The 19,968-nt window shown below is 37.9% G+C and overlaps 2 protein-coding genes across 5 annotated transcripts in view; one reads left to right on the top strand and one right to left on the bottom strand.

The window, feature by feature from the left end:
• THAP6 (THAP domain containing 6) overlaps positions 1-4,095 on the bottom strand; it is a 17,953-nt gene extending 13,858 nt beyond the window's left edge. The window contains exons 1-4 of one of the 4 annotated variants that reach the window (XM_067736266.1): positions 3,727-3,934; positions 2,949-3,051; positions 1,990-2,094; positions 1,371-1,578 (exon numbers count right to left, since the gene is read on the bottom strand). In XM_067736266.1, the coding sequence (XP_067592367.1) occupies positions 1,371-1,535 (165 nt within the window). In that variant the 5' untranslated portion in view covers positions 1,536-1,578; positions 1,990-2,094; positions 2,949-3,051; positions 3,727-3,934. Of the gene's footprint in view, positions 1-1,370; positions 1,579-1,989; positions 2,095-2,948; positions 3,052-3,726; positions 3,935-3,959 lie in introns of those variants that run through there. The other 3 variants (XM_067736265.1, XM_067736264.1, XM_067736267.1) reach the window with 3 other exon arrangements.
• On the top strand, positions 3,952-19,968 carry RCHY1 (ring finger and CHY zinc finger domain containing 1). The gene is given in 10 exon segments (XM_067736268.1): positions 3,952-4,284; positions 9,037-9,156; positions 9,408-9,523; positions 14,290-14,368; positions 16,077-16,121; positions 16,232-16,290; positions 16,379-16,405; positions 17,378-17,498; positions 19,307-19,396; positions 19,398-19,968. Coding segments are annotated over 10 exon segments (789 nt in total). The 5' UTR covers positions 3,952-4,194; the 3' UTR covers positions 19,440-19,968.

Raw genomic sequence — 19,968 nt, 5'->3', positions numbered from 1 at the left:
TATATATAGATGAATTTATATACAAACATACACATACAAATGACTGGAAAGATACACATCAGAGTGTTAACAGTATTATTTCTGGATTACGTGATTATTGTTAATTTTAATTTTCTTTTTGATTGTATCATCTAATTTCCTATAATAAAAAATTCACTTGTTATTAGGAAATAGTTTTTCAAAGTTAGTAATTTATGGTTTATTTGATTTAGTATGTCCATATTTCTTAAGGTCCTCCTAACATTACAGATGACTCCCTGCTATAGGAAACAAACCCTTGAGAGCAAATTGCACAAGATACTGTACACTTATTAATATAGAAGTAAGTGAGGCAGTCTCCACCGGATAGCTCAGGTACTGCAATATGAACAGCCGCAAACGTGACCCAGACCACCTGGAAGCGGGCACTCTTCTAGACTACTTTCCTCGTTTCCAGCTGTCAGGAAGGAGACACATTTCAATGGAGGTTCACGACTATTGTTGTGGGAACCCACAGGCTCTCCCTGAATTCTCCACATTGGAATCAGTCAGTCTCTATAGTTTCTGGACATGAATACACTTTCAGGTATACGAAGTCAAGTGAGATAGTGAGGGTGAAGCAGCCCACCCACGGCACTAACATCATTGAGGAAAAAACACAGAATTCAACCAGAGTTTACGTCAACAATTGTTTAATTGTCTTTTTCTGACCTCTCTTCTTTCCTTCTCCTGTTTTGGTTTTCTACCTTCTAGTCCTACCTAGGCTTTAAGCTTGAATGTGTGTGTGTGGCTCTAAAACTATACCTTGGGTCTGTCAGAGGCTCTGCTCTTGACTTCTGCTGCAGTGTGAGGAGCACTGCCACCTTGGAACTCCAGTTCAACCCTCTCATGTTCCTCCAGTTTTCAGACACGAATCTTGAGCTATACCAACTCCTAAGGTAGCCTGCTTCACCAAACCTTAATAATATACAGATATTTCTGAGTGGATTCTGGTAAAATTCTCCTACTACTCATTACAAAAGCTTAAGCAGCGGTTTACAAACCTAAAAACTTAAAGAATGGGCTTCAAATTAATAAGCAAACAATAAAAATGGTAGCAAGTGTGGTGAAGTTTCTTAAATAGTACCATAAAAAGTGGGTAATGGGGCTTCCCTGGTGGCGCAGTGGTTGAGAGTCCACCTGCCGATGCAGGGGACACGGGTTCGTGCCCCGGTCCGGGAGGATCCCACATGCCGCGGAGCGGCTGGGCCTGTGAGCCATGGCTGCTGGGCCTGCGCGTCTGGAGCCTGCGCTCCGCAAAGGGAGAGGCCGCAACAGTGAGAGGCCGCGTACCACAAAAAAAAAAAAAAAAAAAGTGGGTAATGATGGTAAGCAGTGTGTCATAAACAAACCTGTGAGTGAGATGGGGAATCAAAGATAGAGGGTATGACTCCAGGTTTCAGTTTAATATTTGGAGTACTTCTGTCAAAGTCTGTCTTCTTAAAGTGCCTTGAACACAACACATCTCCTTTTTTAGGCTCCCAAATGTCTACAGCATTCACATCAAGTCTTTTCATTGCTAATACCCATTTTCTTTTGACGTTTTCATCTGTGGGGAATCTAGAAAAACATACAAGAAGTATTTTAAAATTAAACACTATAGATATATATATATCTATATACTATATATATAGATATATATATATCTATTATATATATATATACTATATACATACAAGAAGCATTTTAAAATTAAACACTATAGATATATATATCTATATACTATATCTATATATCTATATACCTTTATACTTGAATTAAGGCTGTGCCTAAATTGATTCTTGGTATTACTCTTGGGAACTGGAATATTGAGGAAACCATCATGACTCATGCTTTCTTAACTTTCAGTTTTCACAGTCAGATTTTTCTACCAAACATGCTGCAGGCATATGGCCCTCATTTACATCTTTCTCACATTATAAAGAAGTAAAGTTTCAAAAGACATTTAACACCTTTTAGTAAGATCCACACCTGAAGGTTTTTCTTCATCTGTAGATGATAAAGAATATCACTTGGGCCTTTTCCTATCTGAGGAATTTATCCCAGATGAACAGAGACACTTGTACTTTCATTCTTCTGTCAGCATCAAAAAAATTGCTTAGTACAGCATTTAATACAAAACAGGGGTATAAATGCTTAGTGAATGAATGCAGAGAACACCTGCAGAGTTTGGAATTCTGGAGATCAGAATTATTTTGAGATCTGGAGGCCAATAACCATATCTTTTCCAATTTTTCCAGCTGGTTCAAATCCTTTTTGGAATACGGTAGGGTACACATACTCATTTTTGATTTCCTTATACCTAGCAAAGTAGTTAGCAGGTCTTTCTCTGGCACACAGCACAGTGTCTGGCCCAAAAGCAGCAAAATAAACCTTTAGCAAATGCATAATTATTAAATCTTATTGCTTCTTCTTTCCTATTCTGTCAGAAGAACGACTAAAATTTTAAATTAGGACGATCTTGGTTGTAATTTGGTTCAGGACCATCCTGAACTTGTAATTTATATTTTTTCTCTACAACATAGGCTTGATCTATTTCTAAAGGACAGAATATATTTAGGCAAAGATCCTTCGGATTGTAAACTATACGTAAACAACACTGAACTTCTTAGCAGGTATGTTAAAATACAAAGTAATAATATTAGCAAAAATGAGGTTGATGATAGTTTTGGTAATCAGCCTGTGATACCTTTGCAGGTATCTTAAGCTTCTAAACGAAATGATAAAAGTGTAAGAGTATCACTGTCATTTCAAATTCAACTCAAAAGGCTATTTAAAAAGAACCTGAAAACTAAAGTTCAAAATTGAACGTCTAGGGCGTATAGCTCAGGGGTACAGCATTTGGCTGCAAAACTGATGATTAAAGTAGAACTATCTTTTGCTTTTTCTAACAGTCAGAAGTACTTGGCTTAACTACAGCAGAATCTTACACGTGAAATGTCAGTCCTTTTAGCTTGGAATTTGGTAAACAGCGAGAAGCACATCCAACGGCCGAGCAACATTTCACCATGGTTTTAGCAACTCATACCAGAACTGAAAGAAAATTAAAAGGGTTAGTTAACTCCAAAGCTAAGAGTAACACAGTTACCGTTCCCGGTACCTTCCAGTATGTTCTAGGTAACATGAAATCATGCTAGAAAGCCAAAGGGAAATATTTTCTTGCAAAACCTGCAGCTCTGCTCATACAATTTTCTAGGGGTTTGGCTTCTTTAATAAGGCAAGTCATATTTAGCGATGCACAGAGGCGCTCGATTTCCATTTAGGAGGCCGGTACATGTCCCTCCCACCGCTTCGTACAGGCACCATGTTCCCTCGCCACCACGCCTTGGCACACTGACTCCTCCTGGCACCCTAACCTAGGCTGAGCTCCCAGCCCAAGCGTTGCTTCCCCAGGGAAACCTTCCCTGACAGCCAGATTAAGTCAGATCCTCTCTAGGATTAGCTCTCGGGGAACACACACGTCTCCTTCCTAGCACTTCTCAAAGCTGTAATCCTCCATTTATTTCAGAGTCCCCGATGAACGTCTTTCTCGGCACCAGTCTGTGAGCTCCCTGAGGGCACGGTGGGGCGTGCGTTTTTTCTCACTTTTGTCCCCACGGCGTGGCTGCTGACTGGCACAAAGTAAATGTTAGGATATATACTGAAGGAATGAAGAGGAAGTAAAGGAGAAGAGGAGCTCTGGGCGCTGAGAAGCGCCTGGGCGCCTACCTGCCGGCGGGGCACGCGCCGGACCAGCTCAGAGCCAGGAGGGCGGGCCGAGCTCGGCCCCTTTCTCGAGGGTTCGGCCGCCGCCGGGAGACGGAGGGGCCGCCCTATCACAAGTGCGGATGCGGCCGGAGAGCGGCCCTTCCTCAGGGGCTTTCCTCCTCGCCCCGAACCACGCCCAGGCTATGGGCGGGTAGCGAAAGGGGGAAAAGGGGAGGCAACCTAAGAGTCATTACCATTTGCGGCGAAGGCAGCGACTAACGCAGACTAAAGAGATTGCGCTTCCCCTCGCTTCCGTCCCGTCAGCTCGGGAACCGGAAATCCGGCTGCCCCGGGTCACGTGCCCAGCCGCCATCTTGGTTCCGGTGGGAGCTGTACCCGGCAGGGGGTAGGGTAGAGCTGCGATGCTTCTCAGGACGTAGCTTTCGTCCTGGGGGAAGGGTCCGTGGAATTTGAGGGGAGGTGGAGGAGATGGCGGCCTTGGCGTGGGAAGACGGCGCCCGCGGGCAAGTGCAAGGGCGGCGGGGCTGCGAGCACTATGATAGAGGATGTCTCCTGAGGGTGAGGACTTCTGTGGGCTCTTCCCCTACGAGCTTCCGGCGGGCTGGGCTGGGGGCGGGGTGGGCAGGCAGGGCAGTTTTAGGCTTTTGGGCTGAAATTTGAGGTTAAGCTGTTGTCAGGATACCTTCCCCTCTAACTGGGTTCCTGCTGTAGAGAACGTTTATGGCAAGGCGACCACAGGGCCCACTTATTCTCTTGTGTTGTGCTTTGCGAGCAAAGCTCGTCTTGCTTGGGAAGAGCCTGGCCTTGCACATTGGTTAGTTTATCGGTGGGTTCATTTATTTAGTCTTTCGCTGCTGGAAGTAGACTGAGGCAGCCTTAGGCCTGTGCCGGCTTTTCTCCAGGATCACTTTCAGGTGTGTGATGAAATAAGAGAAGAGGGGTAAGCAGGTTTAGAATCAGAATACGATTTCATCTCCTGTCGTAAGTAAGTTTTACAGCTTGCCAGTTTCGTTTTAGAGTCAGGGATTATGCCTAAGCCTGCCAAGGAGGAAACGTATGTGTGTAATAGGACGACAGTTATGTAATTGCCACAAAATAGGGAATTATGTGTAGGAGAGTGTCTAGTATGCATATACTGTTACTTTAGCTGTTTGAGAAAAATTCCTAGTCAATCTAGAATTTTAAAAATTCGCATCCGTCCAATTAAAGTTCATTAATTTTTCTTGCAAGAAGCGGTTTAAAGATTTTGCTTAGAAAGCTTGAGCTTTGGAGTCCCACAGCCCTACCCCCCAAATTTTAGCTCTGCTCTTTGATAACTCAGTACTTTTTTTTTTTTTTTTTTTTTGCGGAACGCGGGCCTCTCACTGTTGTGGCCTCTTCCGTTGCGGAGCACATGCTCCGGACGCGCAGGCTCAGCGGCCATGGCTCACGGGCCCAGCCGCTCCGCGGCATGTGGGATCTTCCCGGACCGGGGCACGAACCCGTGTCGCCTGCATTGGCAGGCGGACTCTCAACCACTGCGCCACCAGGGAAGCCCGATAACTCAGTACTTTTGAGAAAACTACTGGTTAATGCCCCACATATAAAATATGGGTGATAGAAGTTCCTGTTTCATAAAAAAGCATGAGGCCTGTAAGGATAACCTAAAGCCTTTTTTGTAGGCGGTGGTTTGGTGACCATTCCTCCACTGCACTGGATAAAGCTCTTTCAAAGGTGGTCATTCACCAGGTGTTGTTTAAGGAGAGTGAGTGCTATCCGTATGATTCCATTTCCATTGAGATGTGTTAGAGTTTCAAACTTCAGGTCTAAAACTGAATTCAACATCCTCATCCTCCTCTCCCCCCAAGAAGTCACACAAATACCTCCGTGTTTCATAGCACTCAGGTAGTTGACCCTGAGTATCAAATGCTTTTTTGCCCCCCACCCCTTCCCTTAAATACCAGAGACCAAGTGAAGAGTTTTAAGGAGGAAGTAATCAACTAAATTAAAAGCTGCTGTTTGCCTTTAAATTTGGTAAGGAGACCTCGGTCACTGGTGATCTTGAGGAGAAAAGTTTCTGTGGAGAGGTTGGGATAGAGTGTGATTGGAGTGGATTCAAGAGAGAATGGGATTAGTGGAAATGGACATAGCCTTTATAGACAATTGTTGGAGTTTTGCTGTAAAAGAGAGCAAAAAAAAAAAAAAATTGAGGCTGTGGTTGTTGGGAGATGTGGGATCATGGGATTTTTTTCCCCCCATGGGAGGGAAAGATGGGAGGTGTTGCAGCATGTATGTATATTCTTAGAGGTGACCCCCCCCAAAATGAGAACATTTATCATGCAGGAGGAAGAGGGAAAACTGTAGGAGACCTGTCTTTGAGTAGCCAAACTGAAGAGGGGATCCAGTGTACAAAGAGAGGAGTTGGCCTTAGATAAAAACGTGGACTGTAGACTGTAACAGAAGGACAGACGGTGTGAGGTACATTTGCAAGTAGGTTGACAGAGTTTGTGGGAGAATGTTCTCTCTTGATTATTTCTGTTTTCATAGTGAAATAAGCAAGAGTGTAGCAGGAAGAAGACGTTTTTGAGGTTTGAAGAGAGAGGAGAAGATATGAAATAATCAGCTAGGTGTTCGGTCCTAGACGGTGGAAGAATGAAGGAATTGACTAGGGAAACATGGTAGTAAGACCCCACTTTTTATTAGGGGTTATGACTTAAACGTGAGAACAGCCAGTGTGGTGGTACTTTTGCTTTAGCCATATTTAGGTGTTCCTATGCAGGTTGAGTAGGAGAGAATTGGATTTAACCAGAGTTGGGGTTCTGGGTAGGTGAGTATGTAAATAGAGAAGGAAGGAACTAGGGTGTATGCAAGGGAAGAAGTGGAATTAGTTGGAAAAGGAGGAGGTAGTGGTTAGGGAATTTAATGCTTGAAATTAAGATACAAACAGGATTCAGTTCTTGTTCTAAGCAATGGTTCTTAAAGTGTGGGTGATTGGACCCCTGGGAATTCCTGAGGCCCATTAGAAGACCACTTTATACTGCTAAGACATTATTGTCTTTTTTAGCATGTGTGAAACTAATGACTAAAACTGCTAGCACCTTAACGTGAATCAAGGCAGTGGCACCGAACTGTACTAAACCTATAGTTTAAAAAAAAAAAAATCCAGTTTCACTTAAGAATGTCATTGATAGAATTAAAGCAGTAAAATTATTAATTGTATAAAATACCAACCATTGAATACATGTCTTTTTGTATGTTTGAAATGGGATGTTTTCATCAGGCACTTTTGCAGACTTACATTAGGTGCTTGTTATGAGGAAAAGTTCTGTGCAATTGGATTATGAACTGAATGAATTTCTTTTTTAATGGGACATTTTTTTACTTGAACTGTGATTATTCACACTTGAGTATTTGCTGGACATTTTCTCCACTAGGAGGGAAGTGAGACTGTCATTGCAAGGAAAACAGTCAGCACTGATAAAATTCAAGCTTTCATGTCAAAATTAGAGTTTTGGAAAACCTGTGTCAGCCTCTGTGAGCTTGAAAGCTTCACAATACTTATTTTTCTGTTAAGATGGTTAGTGATGTTAACAAATGTGATTTTTTGATATTGCATGTGAAATGTGGGAACATTGGGAAGAGCTACATAATTCAGTGAACTGATATTTTCCAAATGACCAGTGGGTGGATAAAAGGTCCATTCACAATGCAAGATAGATCAATGGAAGGGAGAAAAGTTAACTGATTAGTTTCAGATTTCATGTTGCAACTACCTGTTCTTAAGATTTGTTGAGTTTTGGTGTCGTATCAGAAGAATATCCATAATTTTCTAAGAAGGTTATTAAAATACCTCTCCCTTTTCCAACTACATATTTGTGTGAGCCCAAAATTTCTTCATATACTTCAGCCAAAACTGTGTGAATGCAGAAGCACATACGAGAAGCTACCTATTTTGGGGGGAAATATAGCTGTTTTTCATTAAAATGTGTTATTTATGTTAACATGTAATTGGTTTGTTGCTATCATTTTAAAAATAAGTAATATTTTTAAAACCTGTAAGTTTTAATTTATAATATGGTAGGTGTCAATAGATATAATTTCACAGAAACAAAAGCTCTTTGGGATACAACATAATTTTTAAGACTATAGGTAAAGGGGTTGAGACCACAATGTTTGAGAACCACTGTTTTGTGGCATGACTGAGAATATGTGGTTGAGGAGGGTTGGAGGACAAGGCCACTGGAAGTGAGAAAGGGAACTGAGCGTTCAGGGTATTGGAGGGATTATCACTGTTGGATGTGCAGATAACTAAGATTTAGGACAAGAGTAATATTGGAAAGAAAAGGAGCCAGTTGAGTGTTAAAATAAGAAAAGAATGATCCATGTTATGGGAAGTCATGGCATAGGAAGTCTTCAGAAATGAGAGGATCTGAAAGGTCACGGTGTACTGGAAAGTATCAGGTTAGCTTACTGGCCTGCAGACTTCTCCATGTACTAGTTAGGGTAAGGTCTACAAAAAGACCCAGTAGTAATGTGAGTTAAAGAATAAAGAGTCTATTTCTTCTCACCTGACAATTCAAGGTGAATGATCCAGTTTGGTAATGAGGCTTTGTTTCACATGATTATCCTAGGGACAAGTTTTTTCCATTGTATTATTTTGCCATGCAGGAGGAGGCATGCCCAGTTTCCTAATACGTAGGCCCAGGAGTGGCACTGATTTCTTCCGTGTGTATTCTGTTTGTAAGAACTTAGTCATTTGGTCACAGGTAACAGCAAGGAAACTGTAGTATAGCTGGGCAGTCATGTGCCCGGGAAGAAGGAGACAGTAGATTTTGTTGGACAACTGGCAGTCTTTGCTGCTCTTGAAAACAAGGACTGTCTTTTACGTTTATTGCATCTTCTAAAGTATCAGATACATAGCTGATGGTTAGTAAACTTAAGAGGACTAAAATATAATCTTTATAGTATTTAATGCTTCGGGTTTGAAGTTGGTAAATGAATTTATCTGGAATGTCTAAGTAGAAATTGCCTGCGTGCCATTTAGGCTGAGAATGAGTTTAGGGTATTGTGGGATTAGTTTTGCAATCTAGGGACTTCCATCCTTCACAGTTCTTCTGTCTTTAACTACAAGGTTGTGTTCAGCTTGACACAGAAATGTAGATGTTGAAGGAAAAACAGTGAAATGTCATGTTTAGTGTCAGTTTACCAAATGATCTGTTGGTTGTAATCTTTTGACCTTGTTCCGAGGAGGAGGAGGAAGGAAATTTCTTTTTGCATTGCAAACTTGTCTTTTCTTGCTTCTTATAACTGTTTTTCTCCCTTGGGGATTAGGCACCATGCTGTGACAAGCTTTATTCTTGCCGGTTGTGTCATGATAACAATGAAGATCATCTGCTAGATCGCTTTAAAGTAAAGGAAGTGCAGTGCATAAACTGTGAAAAAATCCAACGTGTAAGATTTTATCACAAATTTCTATTTTCTTTCTTTAAAAAAAAATTATCCTAAGGTGGTTTTAAAAATTTAATCAAGAGTATTGCCAGTATGACTTCTTTAGCTCTTAAAGTAAGCCTTATCTTGGATTTCAGTGTATAAAAACTTGTAAAGATAAAACTGCGTGTACATTAATAAAAATTCTGGATATTTAAATAGTAATTCAAAATGTTTTGGTAAACTCTAATTTTTTAGTTACGTGTTTTTTTTAGGCACAACAGACTTGTGAAGAATGTAGCACATTGTTTGGAGAATATTATTGCAGTATATGCCATCTGTTTGACAAAGACAAGAAACAGTATCATTGTGAAGACTGCGGAATTTGTAGGTACTGTATGTAAAGTATTCTTTTCTAATTGCTTCTGATATATCTGAGGAATAGTAGTTTTTAAAATCAACTTAGTTGGAATATAATTATTGATACATCTTATAAAATGCATTCATCTTAAGTGTCTAGTTCAGTAACTTTTGACAAATATATATACTGTGTTACTACCAACACAAATCAAGATAAAAAATATTTCCATTATTCTAAAAAGTTTCTTCATGCCTTCATCATTTAACTAGGCCATCAACAATTGTGTGCCTATTTAAATTTTAACTTTGGGGTAGAAAATATGCTTTTATATGAAGTGTTTTGTAGGCAACGAAGGTAAAAAATTAGGGTAGATTTTTTTCCTTTTTGAAGATTAGTTTAAAAAAAATTGTCAAAAGTTTTGATAAAATCACTACAGACTTAAAAATTGGAAAATACAGAAAAGTAGAAAGAATGAAAGTATTGATAAAACAGCCTGAAGTCCAATCACCCACTGACAAGGTACTATTGACATGTTGGTATATAGGAATTTTTTTCTTTCTAAAAATCCTGAAGTGTTAGATGTATACATAAGCATATATGTAACGTGTTTGTTTTAAAGTATACTAATACAGCAAGCCACTCATTTTAAGAAATAGAATGTTACCAATACTGCTGGAGCTCTTAAGTATTCTATGTTAATCCTTTCTCCTTGATCCCACTGGAGAATTTTAAATCGCTTTCTTTTCTTTTATGTAGTTGTTTTTAAGGAAGGATAACAAACATATCAAAAGATGTACCAATCATAAGCAAACAACCTTTTTCTAGTTTTTAACTCTAGAAGTTTGATATGGGTCTTTTATAGCTTTCATGTCTATACTCTTTGAACGTGTGGAATATAGAAATAATAATTGGTTTCATGTTCTCTGCTAATTCTAACATCTTTGTCAGTTCTGGATTGATTCTGATTGATGGATTATTATTTTTTGGTTGGGTTTTCCTGCTGCTTTGTGTTACTGGTCATTGTTGGATACCAGACATTGTGATTTTTTACCTTGTTGGGATATTTTCATATTGCTACAAATCTTCGTGAGCTTTATTTTGAGATGCAGTTAAGTTACTTGGAAACAGTTTGGTACTTCTGGGACTTGCTTTTTTAATTTGTTAGATGGATCTGGAGGTGTGCTTATTCTAGGAATAATTATTCCTCACTACTGAGGTATTACTCAGTACCTTCCTCAGTACTCTACCCAGTATCCCATGAGTTCTAAGGTTTTCCAGTCTGGCTGATGGGAGTAAGCACTGATCCTGGCCATGTCTGAGTGCTGAGCACTGTTCCTTCTAGTTCTCTTGGATGGTTCTCTCTCTGGCCTTGGGTAGTTTCCTCACATGGATGCACTGATGTGTATCCTGCTAAATACCTGAGGGGGCTCCCCTGTGCAGCTCTGTCCTCTCTGGTACTCTGTCCTGTGAACTCCAGCCATCTTCTCAGTCAGGAAGTCTTTTTGACTCTGCCTTACTTCCTTCAACTTGTTTGGCCTGGAAGTGCTCTAAGCAGTAAACTGGGGCAATTGTAGGGCTCACTTAATTTGCTTCCCGTATCTCACAGATCACTGTCCTTCATTGCCTGATGTTCAGTGAAACTTGTTTCATATATTTTGTTTGGGTTTTGTGGTGGTGGTTTTAGGCAAGAGGGTAGATCCAGTCTCTCTTATTCTGTCTCGGGCAGTAGTGGAAGCCTCCCTGCAGGGTTTTACCTGTGGAATTTGACAGGCTGATTCTAAATTTCACTTGGAAGAGAAAATTCACGTAGCTAAGCAGATTTTGAAAAGGAAGAATAACAAGGAGGGGGTTGCATTTCCACATAATCAAAACATGATAAAGTTAGAGTAATTCAAATGGTGTGTTCTTTGTACAGGAATAGACAAATAGATAAAGGGAAGAACAGTGTGTTTGTGAGTGTGTGTGTGTTTGTGTACATTCACATATTTATACACATGAATTTATAACAGAAGTGGCATTTCAGATCAGGAGAAAAGGGAATTAGGAAAATTGTTTATCCATTTGCGAACAAAAAATTGATTACTAAAACTGTGCATTCATTAGAATATGGTTTTAGCATGTTGCGACAGAAACTCTAAATAACAAGTGCTTCAAAAAAGGTAGACGTTTATGTTTCTTATGGAAAAGTCTGAACCATGTAGTTAATTAAACAGAAGTCCAGGTTCCTCTTATTTTTTTGCCATCCATAAGCTGTTTTCTTGCCTACATAGTTTAGAAGAGTCCATATTCTGATATATCAGTGGAAAGGGGGAAATAGGTGAATGGAAGGTATACCCTTTTCTCCTAAGGGCATGAGACAGAATTTTCATTTCTCTTTTCTGTTCATACCTTCAGAGAAGTTAGAAAATAGTTTTTATTCTGGCAGCCCTGTGCCTAGCTAAATGTTCTGTTGTTGTGCAAGAAGAGGTGTAAGAGAAATTTGGGGACAGCTAGCAATCTCACCTTTACCATACCTAATACATTTCAAATGGATGAAAGAAAAATATAAAAATTACAAGCCATAGTATTAGAAGTATATAGAGGAATATGTTCATGACCTGTGGGTTTCAAAAGTCTTTTCAAGACCAGAGGCAGAAGCATAAGGCATAAAGGAAAATACGTCTTTTTATTATATAAGAATTAAAATGACTGTATAACAAAAGATGTAAAAAAAAGATGACATACCAGAAAAATAATTGTAACATACGCAAGTGAAAAAGATTAATACCCAAGGTATGTGAAGAGCTCCTTTAAATAAGGTTCCTCAAAAAAAGTAAAAGTAGAACTACCATATGATACTATATGCAATTCCACTCTTGGGTACATATTCGAAAAAAATGAAAACACTAATTTAAAAAGGTACATGCACCCCAAGTGGTACTGTTCATAACAGTATCTCTCACACACACACACGCACACACAGAGGAATATTACTCAGCCACAGAAAAAGAATGAAATTCTGCCATTTGCAATGTCATGGGTGGACCTAAAGAGTATTATGCTTAGTGAAAAGCCAGACAAAGACAAATGCTGTATGTTATCACTTATATGTAACATCTAAAAAATAAAACAATGAATGTATATAACAAAACAGAAACAGACTCACAGATATAGAAAACAAACTAGTGGATACCAGTGGGAAGAGAGAAGGGGGGAGGGGCAAGATACAGGGGTAAGGGATTAAGAGATGCAAACTACTATGTATAAAATAGATAAGGAACAAGGATATATTGTATAGCACAGGGAAATAATAGACATTATTTTGTAATAACTTTAAATGGAGTATAATCTATGAAAAATTTTTTAAAATTTTTATTTATTTTTGGCTGCTTTGGGTCTTCGTTGCTGTACACGGGCTTTCTCTAGTTGCGGTGAGCGGGGGCTACTCTTCGCTGCGGTGCGTGGGCTTCTCATTGCGGTCGCTTCTCTTGTTGCGGAGCACGGGCTCTAGGTGTGCAGGCTTCAGTACTTGCAGCATGCGAGCTCAGTAGTTGTCGCTCGCAAGCTCTAGAGCTCAGGCTCAGTAGTTGTGGCGCACAGGCTTAGTTGCTCCACGGTATGTGGGATCTTCCCGGACCAGGGATCGAACCCGTGTCCCCTGCGTTGGCCAGCAGATCCTCAACCACTGTGCCACCAGGGAAGTCTTCTATGAAAATATTGAATCACTATGCTGTATATTTGAAACTAATATAATATTGTAAATCAAGTATATACTTCAGTTAAAAAAAAGAGCTTTTTAAAAAATATTTATGTATTTGCTGTGCTGGGCCCTAGTTGTGGCACACAGGATCTTTGTTGGCGCGTGTGGGATCTTTGTTGTGGCATGTGGGATCTAGTTCCCTGACCAGGGATCGAACCTGGGCCCCCTGCACTGGGAGCATGGAGCCTTAACCACTGGACCACCATGGGTGTCCCAAAAAGACCTCCTCAAAGTTGATGAAAGACAAATACCCTAGTAGAAAAATGAACCAAGGACATGAACAGGCAATCCACGGGAGAAATCCAAATGGTTCATAAACATTAAAATATGCTCCCTGTCTCATCATTTGAGAAATGCAAATTAAAAAGACTCTTCAAATTTGTCTGTCATATAGGTAACCAGTGTTGGCTAGGGTGTGGGGAACATGGGTGCTGTCACACATTGTTGGTGGGAGTATAAACTGTGCTGTCTTTGGAGGTCAGTTTGGCAGCATCAGAACTGATGATGCAATGCCCTCTGACCCCATAGTTTCACTTTTAGGAATCTTATAAAAAGTCATCAACATGTAGGTTGAAGTGATGTCTGTATACAGATATTTATTGTATCGTTGTATTAACTAAAGATAGTAAATTATATCAATAAAAGAATATTAAAAAAATTATGATATATCCATACCATGTAATATTATGAAACTGTAGAGAGGAATAAAGTGGTTCTATGTATTCATACATAGAATACTCTTCAGGAAATAATTGTTTTCTTCAGAAAGTTGCAGAACAGGATATATAGAAAGAATCCATCTTTGTAAAAAACAAAACCCAAAGTGTGTGTGTCTGTATATATATATGGGCAATTTTATAGGAGAAAAAGACATGGAAGGGTAGGTACCATTCTGCTTATAGTGCTTTTACATTTGGGGAGTGCTGTTGGGGAGGTAGGGGTTTACCTCATTTCTTCAGTGTGGTTTGAACTTTCTTTACAGTGAAACGAAACTTACATATGATGAACAGATTATCACTGTAGTAAAAGATGTGTTTGTTTTTCATGCTGTTTTTAGGATTGGTCCAAAGGAAGATTTTTTCCACTGTCTGAAATGTAACTTATGCCTCACAGTAAATCTCCAAGGAAAGCACAAGGTATATAATTCAGTTTGCATGATTTAAAAAGTATTACAGTGTTTTTGAAAACAGCTCAAATCCTAATTTGTTTAAAAGCATGCTCATTTTCAGATATTACCGAGTACAATCATGTTGCTTTTTATTTTTCAGCAGTATTAAGTAGATATTCTAAAGTATACACCTTAGAATATCTGATCTACAATTCCGTTTCTTCTCTATGGTGTGTAAGAATACTTCCATCAGTTATTAGTGAAATGTAGACAACTTCTAAATTGACTTATGGATTCTTATCATTGATACTGGTATTAAGAATAGCTTTTAAAAAGTGTGGTACAGGAGGGCTTCCCTGGTGGTGCAGCGATTGAGAGTCCGCCTGCCGATGCAGGGGACGCGGGTTCGTGCCCCGGTCCGGGAAGATCCCACATGCCGCGGAGCGGCTGGGCCTGTGAGCCATGGCCACTGAGCCTGCGCGTCCGGAGCCTGTGCTCCGCTATGGGAGAGGCCACAGCGGTGAGAGGCCCGCATACCGCAAAAAAAAAAAAAAAAAAAATGCGGTACAGGAGAAATACAGAGCAGTGTAACCTTTTGTTAACACAGCATTCCAAGAAAATTCAGTATTCCTTTCATAATTAGACAAATATTTTTCATTTGGATGTAGAAATTTTATGTCATGATCCTAGGCCTGTTAAAAATTATTTTTCATTACTTAGGAGAAAATCTAATAAACTATCGTTTATAGTATTGATTCTATCCAAGAATTTAGAGAATGGAGAGACTAACGAGGGTGTTTTAAAAATAGATACTAGATAATAACTGGCCTAAAACACTGAGGTGGTGAGGTGAATAATGAACGTAGGGGATATTGTGAGGAGTATAAGGAAGAAACAATGGGGCTGAATAAAGATGACATCCAAGGTTTTTAGTGCTGGCTTAAAGTAGTTGATTAATAGATTGTGAATTTGTAGGAGATAAAAGATTGGGTTTGGTTTTACCGACTTGAGTTTAGGGTGATAGCAAGATATGCTTCCTGTGTTGTCTTTAGAAAACTATACTCATTTTCTCTTGTGGTATTTTTATTTTGTTTCTCAGTTATTTTTTATTGTTTATATTAGTAAATGGTCGTATCATCTACTCAGGTGCTTAGTTAAAAAACCTGGGCATCATCCATGGCTTGGTGCTTTTTCTTTTACCTCCTCACACCTAATCAGACACTGTCTTGTCCAGTTAAGAACTCTGGCCCTGTGGGCACCGTGTTGGAGCTCAAATATATTTCCACCTCTTGCCACCATATAATTTTGGGAGTTCTTTAGCTTCTCTAGGCCTCAAATACATCATCTGTAAAATGGGGTAATAATTGTACCTGTTTGATTTAGTGTTGTGGGAATTAATTGAGGTAATACAGGTAATGAACTTGGCATATGGCATGTAGTACAATCTCTGTAATATGAACTGTTATTATTTATAAAATGATAATTTGAATTATCATTCAAATTATCTATGGCATTACCTATGCCATCAGAATATCATATAATTGAATAATTAAGACATATTCATAGTTGTGAGAGTTAACTGTTCAATTTTTGCCTGACATATAAGAAACGTGTATTAATGTTCATTGTTATCTTTAATAAGTTGGTATGGTTTCCTTTGTTTTTATTATTAATACTATGGTTATATCATTTCCATCTAGTTAAGCTTTGGTAATTTTAGTTTTGCTTTTAAACAGTGTATTGAAAATGTTTCCCGGCAGGATTGTCCAATATGTTTGGAGGTAAGCTTAAAATATTTTTTGTTTTGGAAATATCCCCTCTTGAATTTAAAATACTGGGTATTTATATTGTCTTCATGTAATTAAGCACTAACATTTATTTCCTTTTACAGGACATTCACACGTCCCGTATTGTTGCTCATGTCTTGCCATGTGGACATCTTCTACACAGGTAAAGTAACTTTGGTTTTTCTCCTAAAAAATGTTTGGAAATAGTGGAGGTACTTTTTGCTTTATTAAAATAATGTTATATTTTTCAGAACGTGTTATGAAGAAATGTTGAAAAAGTGAGTGTTTCATGGGATTTAAAAAAACTGTAATTGTAAGACCTCTGTTTTCTTTTCTTTTCTTTCCTTTTTTTTGTTTTTTTGAGGGGAGGGGGAAATGGACAAACCTTGCAGTTACTTGCACCATATTGGACATGGTAGATATTTCTCTCGAGATGGGTTGGGTAGATGGGTAGTGTTAAATTGAGCAAAAAGCATGGTGGGGGCATAGGACTATACCTTTGTCCTCTTGTTTCTGTTATGCCTTATCTCATCCCGCAACTTGAGACAGATAACTCTCATTTTCTGGCTGTACTTGTTGGGGAGCTCAGTCTCTGCCAGAGGCAGTCATAGCGTTGTAAAAAATAAAAATACTGAGGCATGTTGCTCAAAATTCTTAGTTGTTTTATCGGCCCAGTATAATGACCTGCCAAAAAAAGCTTCTAACAAGATTTATCTAATGCTGATTTTGTTGTGGGGAAAGGATGCTAAAGTGAGATGCAAATAGTTAGGAAAGAGGAGACTGTGTAAATGTATTTTGGTCTTGCAAATTAATGAGTAGAAACTTTAAGAGCCAGATAGAAGGGAACTTTTTCAGAATTTTTAGAAAGGAAATAATATGATCTGAATAAGTTTTAAGGAATACAATCTCTCCTTTGCTTGAATAGGTTAAGAAATTGAGGCTGTTTAGCTAAAAAGCAGTTTAATTGGTTTTTAAAATATATTGAGTATATTCTACAGAGAATATTGAGTAATTCCTCTTCATTTTAGAGAACTGAGGAAAAAGAAGTAGGTTTAAAAAACACCCTATGACACAGGATTTAATTGAAAACTTTTACATTATGAAAGTTTCCAGATTTGTAAGATGATCTTGAAATATAAAATAATACCTATCTTGGATGGTTTATGTACCAGTTAGCATGCATCTTCTTGTATACCTGAGTTGATATACTCCCCATTTAATGTTTGGGAAATAACTTTTATCTCTCCTAGAGACTACAGGTGTCCATTATGTATGCACTCTGCTTTAGATATGACTAGTTACTGGAGACAGCTGGATGATGAGGTAGCACAGACTCCTATGCCATCAGAATATCAGAACATGACTGTGGATGTGAGTAGAATCAATGCTTAAAAAAACTTTTCAGGTTCCTTGTTGATGTTCATGTTTATTTTTGCCCTTTTGCTCAGATCTGTCTAAAAAATACTATTTGGGCATAGATGCCAATGTGATGATTAATGGGAAGGACAGAATAATCTTTAAATTTTAGTTACTCTGAACTCAAAAGACCAGGAAAAAAAATCCAAGAATACCTTTGTGAAATTCTTTCCAACACTAGATGGCAGGCAAAAACTTTATTCTGAATAATTTACATATTACTTAACAGAGTCAGTTGGTAATGTAACTGAGTAGAGGTGGATTACTGGTTTGATGTTTTATTTTAATTATGTTTTAATTTTAATTATTTTAAGTTTTATTTCAGGCAAACATGTTTACTGATTTTTTTTTTAAGATTACTTCTTGGTTTTTAATGTTTATTACCCTTTTTAGTCTAAGACTTTATTTGATCTTAGCCTGTAATCTAAAATATAAGAGGTATTTCTGTGCCTTTTGCCTTGTGGAGAATGATCATCTTTTCTCCATTAATTGAGATGTGCTGCTATCTAGTCTCAGCATAGTACATTCAGTTACAGGTTAGAATTGGAAAGTAGATAGCTTTCTGGTGCTTTAATAACTTTTTGACATGAATTTTCAAAACATCTTCATTTCAAATACTTCTACACAAAAAGATAAAAATCACTTAACAAAGACAGATAAAAATTATTTTCTGTTTTATTCACACTGGAGCATTTCATAATTCATGTGGATAATTGAATTGTTAGTAAGATCAATGAAAGATCACTTTTGTAATACTGATAGTTGTGTCATGTTTTATTAGAGCCTGTAATGTGCTATGTCCTATTTAGATCATTTTTTAAAATAACAGCCTTATTGAGATATAATTCACATATCATACAACTCATCCATTTAAAATATCCAGTTCAGTGCTTTTTAATGTATTCTTGGAGTTGTGCAAACATAACCACCATCAAATTTAGAATATTTTCATCACCCCAAAAGGAAACCCCATAGCCATTAGCAGTCATTCCTTAATCCTCTAGCTCTAGGCAACGAGTAATCTACTTTCTACATTTAGATCATATTCTTAAAAGAATTACTTTCCAAATTATAATTTAGAGAAAATTTGGATGTTTTCTACTTATTATGGTGTGGCTCTTCTAAAGCTAATGTTTTTCTCACATAGTAATTTATTGATCTTTTTTCAGGTTAACACCTTTTTTATTTTTCAGTATCTCAGTACTAGAAGAGATTAATTCCTAAGTGGCATCTTATTGTCATTTTAGGGACGAGCCAAAAGCTTTTCTTTGTTCAACTTTAGAAAGTATTCTTTTGGACTTTAATTCATTTTTGAGGCATGGAAGGCTAGGAACTTAGCATATTAAAGGATAAGCAAAAATATTATAAGTATGTAAAAGTTCATTTTGTTAACTAAGATAATATTCTAAGTGTCAGTGAAAAATAATGAAATTGTGTGTTGTTTTGAATTAGTATAGGTGTTGATCTGATTATGATGCCTATGTTAATTTTTGTGCTACTACTATTTATACTATTTGGGAACTATTTTAAAATAAGACTTCTTAGCTCAAATCCACATTTTCATTTTCTAAATTCACAGCTAATCTCTTATTAGAGATTTTAGTGAACAAATAAAAGGTATTTCTATTTATGGAAACGTTTAGACTTAACATATGTATGTTTTCATATCTTTAGTATGATTTTCGAGGAATTGTTTTGAGCAGACAGTGCCACTTTCTATTTATAAGGTTTAGTATACTTAATTTTAATTCATCTCTTTTCAGATTCTCTGCAATGATTGCAATGGAAAATCTACAGTCCAGTTCCATATATTAGGCATGAAATGTAATATTTGTGAGTCCTACAATACTGCTCGCTCAGTCTGGAGGATGTAGAATTTCAGTAGATCAGCAATGACCAGCCTATACTGTACTGGACAACTGAGCATTTTCTGATATAGAAAAAGGCTATCTTTTTATCATGGTGCGTCAGAATCTGTGGATTAGAGTTGATGTGTTTTGTATTAGTGTCACAGGGTAAAATCATATTACAGGACTTAAGGATTCAGGGTCTCTGTAGAATTATCACAGCTCTACGTTGAATGACAGCCACCATGCTTGTGTTTTGATTGGAAATTCCTTTGGTGTCAGTTGTTTGGAAGTTAATGTTTGCCACTGAAATTCACATCCATAGATGTATTATACTTACATGGAACTTTGTTTTAAGTGACACTATGCACACAGAATTCCTTTCTAGTTCTTGATAGAACTGTACTTAATTCTCAGTATTATTCTTGACTCTTTACGGGGTGTGCTGTGAGAATATGTTCTATCTTACTGTTAAAATCTAATTACATATACTTTAGAATTTTCTAAGACGGTCCTTTGGATCCTGTAAATGTGAATTATGATGTAATAACTGCTAATAAAACTATATTGAAACAGTA

This window comes from Pseudorca crassidens, chromosome 4 (assembly GCF_039906515.1).
Source record: "Pseudorca crassidens isolate mPseCra1 chromosome 4, mPseCra1.hap1, whole genome shotgun sequence".
Lineage (NCBI taxonomy): Eukaryota > Metazoa > Chordata > Mammalia > Artiodactyla > Delphinidae > Pseudorca > Pseudorca crassidens.
Note: the sequence above shows the minus strand (reverse complement) of the source record. Positions and strands in the feature narration are given on the sequence as shown.